Source organism: Vicia villosa, linkage group LG3 (assembly GCF_029867415.1).
Source record: "Vicia villosa cultivar HV-30 ecotype Madison, WI linkage group LG3, Vvil1.0, whole genome shotgun sequence".
NCBI lineage: Eukaryota > Viridiplantae > Streptophyta > Magnoliopsida > Fabales > Fabaceae > Vicia > Vicia villosa.
The window spans coordinates 129,275,508-129,283,079 of NC_081182.1; the positions used below are offsets into that span (position 1 = coordinate 129,275,508).

At 38.2% G+C, this 7,572-nt stretch overlaps 1 protein-coding gene across 1 annotated transcript in view; it reads left to right on the top strand.

Moving 5' to 3' along the window:
• Positions 1-6,993, top strand: part of LOC131658951 (probable protein phosphatase 2C 46) — a 47,301-nt gene extending 40,308 nt beyond the window's left edge. The window contains exon 5 of the mRNA XM_058928199.1: positions 6,733-6,993. Within this exon, the coding sequence (XP_058784182.1) occupies positions 6,733-6,993 (261 nt within the window). The remainder of the gene's footprint in view (positions 1-6,732) is intronic.
• The last annotated feature ends 579 nt before the right edge of the window (positions 6,994-7,572 follow it).

The following is a 7,572-nucleotide window of genomic DNA, read 5'->3' on the forward strand; positions in this document are numbered from 1 at the left end:
ACAGTCAGAAGATCTTCTAGACTCACCTCAGCTCACTCAGTAGATGTGAACCTTGGAAAGAAAGATAATCCTATCAGAACTAGATCATTTCTAAAGAATAATAATCAGAAGAAGTGATCAGAATCAGAAGATGAAAAGTTCTAGTCAGTACAACACAACTATCATCAAGTGTATTCTGATGGTGAACACGTGTTTGTACGGTTAATAAAAGCGTGAGTGAATCTGATGGGACGCCGCCCTAGGTAACTGTGTTAAATCATTTCATTTACCACAATCTCTGACCTAACGTCACTCATCATTTAATGCTATTGATTTCATTTGATTCTGTAACTGTTCATTCTCATAATTTTATTGCATTCTTTTTCAAATCCGTCTCTATAAATACATTTCAAATCATAACGTTTATCTTTTTCGCTCCCATTCTCTCTTTCTTCTTGCATGAATTTTTGCAACCTTATTGGTATTTTCTCAAACCCTAAGCGCAAACCCAGAAATTGTTCTTGCAATCTCAGTACTATTTCAATGGCTGCTTCATCGTCTGTCAATGCTGGCTCATCTGTTCCTCTCCATCTTCAAGAAGAATATCAGCAAATTGTTCCGGTTATCTCCTGCTCTATTCCCAAAAAGGAGTTGGAAGTTATCTGTGAACTCATGGTAGACTTTGATAGTCTCGAAGAACATGAATTTCGCCTTAAAGAAGATATCTTCTTTCAAGGATGGACCTCTTTATTTGCTGAGTTCTGTGGACCGGTTTACCCAGAACTTGTAAAGGAATTTTGGGTGCATGCTTTTGTTGCTCCTAAATCTATTATGTCCTTTGTTCATGGGAAGTTTGTGGTTGTTACTGAAAACATCCTGAGAATGATGTTTGATCTAAGAAACCCCGAGGGTGCTTATGAAATTGATCAAAGGGCTGATTGGGAAGAGGTTTTGACTACTCTTTATACAGACGTAAAGGAGACAAGTCGTGTCAAGGACATGAGGGACCTTTACAAAATCTGGACCAAGATTCTTCTGAGGTGTTTCTATCACAGGAAAGCAACCCATTCTGCAGATTTTGCCAATAATGAGCAGAAATACATTCTGTATTGCATTGCCACTCAGAAGAAGGTTGATGTTATCTACATAATCTTCAATAACATGTGGAATGCTGTGAGGGATTCTAGAAATGCCTTCAGAACAAAGAAGTGTACTATTATTCCTTTTGGAAGGATCATTACGAACCTTCTGGTTCATTCCAAGATTGTTGAGGACTTGGAAGCTCAAGGGATCATCAAAGATCTGGTTGTTGATTCTGGAAGCTGCTTGGATGCTCACACCTTGAGAAAGATGAGTGTTATTAAAGCTATCAGACGAACCCCTCAACCTCTTCTTGGAGCAAAAAGCAGAAGAGATCCTATCCTTGCTGACTTTGAATCCTTCTTCAGATGTGAGCTGTCAGGAGTCAGAACTAGATATCTGAACTCACTCAAGGAAGAAAAAGAAGAAAAAGAAAAAGTAAAGGTGCTCCTGCTAAAGGAGGTCGCAAGAAAGCTTCTACTTCCAGGCCTGCTCCTTCGGAAGATGTTTCAGAAGTTGCTCCTGAAGCTGTTGTGAAGAAGGAATGAAGGACAAAGAGAAAATTTGATCATCCTTCTGATAACCAGGAGAAGGTAGTCCAGAGTGTAGCTGCTGCTACTATTGTTGAGAAAGCCGCTCAAGAAGAAGTTGTTGCTGAAGGAGTTCAGGTTGGTTCAGTTGCAAATAAGAAGAGTGAAAAGGAGTCTGCTGAGAAGCAGAAGAAGAAGAAGAAGAGAAAGTCTTCTAACAAAAATGTGGAAACTGAAAAAGCTATTGAGAAGAAGACAAGAAAAAGAAAATTGATCATTAATTCCTCAGATGAAGATGAGGAAGTTCAAGAAGCTGTGAATCAGCAAGCAGAAGCTGTGAATCAGCAAGAAGAAATCATTAAAGGACCAACAACTCGAGAAGTTGAAGGTCAGAAGGCTGTTGATAGTGAGAAGGAGACACTGGAATCTGCCAGAAGAAGAGAAATTTCTCTTGGGAAGGCAAAGGTTGTGGAAGAGCAGAAGAGTAAGAAGCAGAGGAAGCTTGAGGCTGTGTTTGAAGCAGTTCAGAAGGTATCCAAAGGTATTCATCTCTCTGAACCTGATTCTGTTCCTGCTTTACATTCAGAAGTTGCACCAATAACTGTTGCTCAAACCCCTGAACCAGTAAATCAACCAGAAAATGCCCCATCAAAATCACCCATAAACATCCATGTTCTCACACCTCCTTCTTCTCTGGTAACCAAAACTCTTACTCCTCCTCACTCACCCATCACAAATGTTCCCATTCCTTCATCTCCACCCACAACCAACCTTGCTTCTGACCAGGCCCTTGAAACTCCTGCTCTTGATATCCAACCCCTTCAAACTCTCTTTCCACCTCACACGAATATATCCACTTCTCAACCACCACATCATGCACACTATGAACCCATTCCTTCCACCTCTCAAAACAATCCCTCTGTATCTGATTTTCCAGATTCTGCATCACATGAGCAATTGCTCTGAGACTGCAACTACACTCCCAAGCCTCGTCCTGAAGCTGAAATGGTAGTGTTAGACTCTGAGAATGAAGCAGAATCATCTTTTCGGTTGGATAGAGAGCCTTAACCCTATTCTGTCCAAAAACCAGATTCTCCAATAACCAAAATCAAATCCCGCCGAGCATACCCTATTGGTGTAATTTATGAAATGGTAAAGAGGAATCTCAGAAGAGTCTTTGACACTCTCAGAATAGTTGAACATGCTGGCTTAAATGATGTTGCTATGCGAAAATTTTGGAGAATCTTCCGAAGAAAAAAAGATGCTTATTTTAAAGAACTTCAGGAAATTTGTGTAGAACTTGCTCGACCTTGTGGAGTTCTGAGAAACTATGAAGACTTCTGGTTTAGTCGTCTTGGAGGGAGATACTGTTTTGAAGAGAAGGAATTCATTGATGAACTTGTAGAGGAAAGAATTGCTGCGGAAATGGAAGCCAACCCTTGCAGGGATATTGTGTTCTGGAGACCTATGTATCCAGTTCTGACTTTCTGAGGGAGAATCCTTCTGAGGAAGACCCCAATATAGTCATCCCAGAAGTTGCTGAATCTCCAGAAGTTGAAGGTCCTTCTGCACCAAGGAATCTTGCTGCCATTCTTCAAGCTCTTGAGAATGGAGATTCTGATCTTCCTGCTGCAGAATATGATGGAGACGCTTCTATAGAAGAAGCTGATGCTGAAGATCATCCTGCTGGGACTATTCCTTTTGAGGAAAATCAAGGTGATGATCTCACAATGGAAGTTGCGGTTGTGAATGTTGTCCCTCTGGACAGAAGTTGTGAAGCTTCTTATGGCGAACCCTCTCTTCTGGTGAAGACTCTAGAGGTTATTCAGAAGAATCAGGCTGAGCTAGCTTCTCGTATGGACAATCAAGATACAATCAATGCTGAGTTTCGCACTTTCATGGAGAGGCAAACTGAGAGCAATGCTGGGATTCATGACATGCTGGCCAAGATTATGTCTAAGCTAGGGTCGTCTTAGTCTTTGTGTCTTAGTTGTGTTTTTTTGTTTCTTGCATCTGTCTTCTCTGCATTCTCTTTTGTATTTTCTGATGATTCTCCTTTGCTAATCAATGAAAATTATCCTTCCTTCTCTCATATTGTTTGTTTTTCATCTGAATCTTTTATGTTTTTTGATGTTATGATCAAAAGGGGGAGAAAATGTGATAAATGATCTGATTTATTTTATCAGTTGCTGGGAGAAAGTCTCCACATTTCTAACAGAACTTGCAAGTTCTATGTCTTTGAGTGTTTTTGCAAGAATTGAAGATATTCTTAAAAGCTCAACATGAGAAGCAAAGACATGAGGAAAAGCAATTTTGTATGGATTCAAGCTCATGAAAATTGAAGCAAGCTGAGTGCTGTAAAGCTTCGAGATCAGAAGCAAGAAGGAAGAATGTTCTCATATTCTGATGATAGAATATGCTCTAACTCATTCTTATTAGTTATATGTTCTGATGCATGTTTTAGTTCTAAATATGCTCTGAAACATTATTGTTTTTGCTCTGATACATATTATATGTTCTGATACATATTATATGTTCTGATACATATATTATGTTCTGATTCATTCATGCTCTGACTGTTGTCGTTTAGTTTGTTCTGTAACATTTCAGGATGTAGAGATGCTCTGATGATGCTCTGGTACATTCAACAATGTTCTGATACAATCTAGCATGCAATGATTCAAGAAGAAATTCAAGCTCTGAAGCTGTCCTATGGAAGCAAGAATCAGAAGCTATGAATGTTTTGAAAGATCTAAGCATATGTGATCGTCCCAACAGAAATGGAAAATACTCAGGGAAGTCCTTTATTTATAAATTTCTTCCAGTATTTATTTCAGGGGGAGATTATTTATCTCAGGGGGAGATTGTTAATCTCAGGGGGAGACATATTCACACACTATGTCTATATCTTATGCTATAGCTGTGTAATTGTCTTTAGCCGTCTGATATTCTGATTGCAAATTCATATCATTTATGTATGTTTTTGTCATCATCAAAAAGGGGGAGATTATTAGAACAAGATTTGTTCTGATCAATCTTCTTAGTTTTGATGATAACAATGTATATGAATATTGTATGAGATAATGTGGTACTCTAATACTATGCAATTTCCATTTCAGGAATTATATAAAGAGTATGCACAAAATCAGCGCAAGAAGCACTGACTCAGAAGGTTCAGCATGCAACATCAGAACATGGTTTGGCAAGACATCAGAAGATGGTCAATGCAGAATCAGAACATGGGTCTATGGAAGCATCAGAAGAACTTGAGATCAGAAGCAGAAGCACTGAAGTTCTCATGGTATCACGCTAAGAAGCACTTCAAGGTCAGAAGATAAGAAGATGCTCTGCACCAAGCTGTTTGACTCTGATGATATTCAAACGTTGTTTACACAAACATCAGATCAGAAGCAAGTACAAGATGGCAGGCTACGCTGATTGACAAAAGAAACGTTAGAAGCTATTAAAGGCAACGTCAGTAGACACATCAAAAGCAAGGCTCGAGGTAGTTGACAAAAGAGTGAAACATTAAATGCAATGCTGTACGGATTACGCAAAGCATTAAATGCTCCCAACGGTCATCTTCTCAAACGCCTATAAATATGAAGTTCTGATGAGAAGCAAGGTTACGACACGAATTACGAACTCTAAACCAACTTGCACAAACGCTGTTCAAATCAAAAGCTCTCAAACTTCATCATCAAACTCACTACATTGCTGTTGTAATATCTTAGTGAGATTAAGCTTAAACTTAAGAGAAAATCACAGTTGTGATAATAGCTTTCTTAGAAGCATTGTAACTCTTAAAAGAATTTGTTTACATTAAGTTGTAAGAACTAGAGTGATCAGGTTGTTGATCAGTATACTCTAGAAAGTCTTAGAGGGTATCTAAGCAGTTTGTTCCTAGAGTGATCAGGTTGTGATCAGTATACTCTAGAAGAATTAGAAGTTGTCTAAGTGGAAAACCATTGTAATCTTGTGTGATTAGTGGATTAAATCCTCAGGTGAGGTAAATCACTCCAAGGGGGTGGACTGGAGTAGTTTAGTTAACAACGAACCAGGATAAAAATCATTGTGCAAATTGTTTTTATCTTACAAGTTTTAAAGCTACACTTATTCAAACCCCCCCTTTCTAAGTGTTTTTCTATCCTTCAGTTTGGTGATCGGGTTTTTATTCCTCATATTGCTGAGCTTAAGAAGAGTATTCTTGAAGAAGGACACCGTAGTGGATTGAGTATTCATCCTGGTTCTACCAAGATGTATCATGACTTGAAAAAGCTATTTTGGTGGCCTGGAATGTAGAAGGAAATTGCTGAGTTTGTTTATTCTTGTTTGACTAGCCAGAAGTCGAAGATTAAACATCAAAAGTCGTATGGAGTCATGCAACTGTTGTTTATTCCGGAATGGAAGTGGGACAACATATATATGGATTTTGTTTTTGGTTTACCAATGACAGTTAAGAATTGGGAAGCTATTTTGGTGATTATGGACAGATTGACGAAGTCTGCTCATTTTATACCGGTGAGAATGGAATATCCGATGGAGAAGTTAGCTCAGTTATATATTGAGAAGATAGTGAGTCTATATGATATTCCTTCGAGTATTGTGTCCGATAGAGATCCAAGATTTATATCTAGATTCAAGGAAGGTTTGCAGAAGACTTTGGGTACAAAGTTAAGATTGAGTTCTGCTTTTCATCCACAGACTGATGGACAGACAGAGAGGACGATTCAGTCATTGGAAGATTTGTTGTGTGCTTGTGTGTTAGATAAAGGTGGTGCTTGGGATAGTTACTTAGCTTTGATCGAGTTTACCTACAACAATAGTTATCATTCGAGCATTGGTATGGCTCCATTTGAGGCTTTGTATGGTAGGTGGTGTAGGACACCATTATGCTGGTATGAATCTGGTGAGTGTGGTGATTAGACCAGAAATTGTTCAACAAACTACATAAAAGATTAAAATGATTTAGGAGAATATGAAAGCCTCTCAGAGTCACCAGAAGAGTTACCATGATAAGAGGAGGAGAACATTTGAGTTTCAAGAGGGAGATCATGTGTTTTTGAGAGTGACTCCTATGAATGGTGTTGATCAAGCGCTGAAGTCTAAGAAGTTGACGTAGCTTTTCATTGGTCTGTTTCAGATTACAGAAAGAGTAGGGGAAGTAGCTTATCGCATTGCTTTACCGCCGATACTTGCGAATTTGCACGATGTGTTTCAGGTATCTCAGTTGAGGAAATACACTGCGGATCCTTCTCTTATGATCCAAGTGGATGATGTACAAGTGAAAGACAATCTGACAGTTGAGGCATCTCCTATGAGGATTGAAGATAGGAAGTTGAAGCAATTACGTGATAAAGAGATAGCGTTGGTCAGAGTAGCTTGGGGAGGACCAACATGTTGAAATATTACTTGGGAGCTAGAGAGTCAAATGAACGACTCCTATCCTGAACTTTTCACTTGAGTTACATTTTCGAGGATGAAAACTCTTTTAGTGGGGGAGAGTTGTAACACCCTATATTTTCCATTATTTAATTTAATTAGAATTTAAATTAATTATTTAGATTATTTGGTATTTTAATTGGATTAAATTTGAGAAATTGAAAAATAATGGTATTGGGCCAGTGTTGTGTTTAGTAAATGGGAGGTGTTGATTGTTAGGCCTTTACTAAAAGTTTGGTTCTATTTTTCATAAAATGAAAAATTTTGCTAAGGTAAGGGGGACTCTTCCGATCATCTATTATTGGTTTATGAATGATAAGATTGAACTTGTATGTGTCATACCCCAATTTTTTACCCTAAGATCATACATCATTTGCACCTCAATCATTAATTAAGAGCTTCATTTTGGAGTTCTGTTTTTGGTGTTGTGTTCACTTCATCTGTAAGGGGATCATCAAACACCTTTTTTTAGTTTGTATATGATATTCTAAACAAAATATTAAAAATATTTTGCTTGGTCCTTTTATTTGTTTGTGTTTTG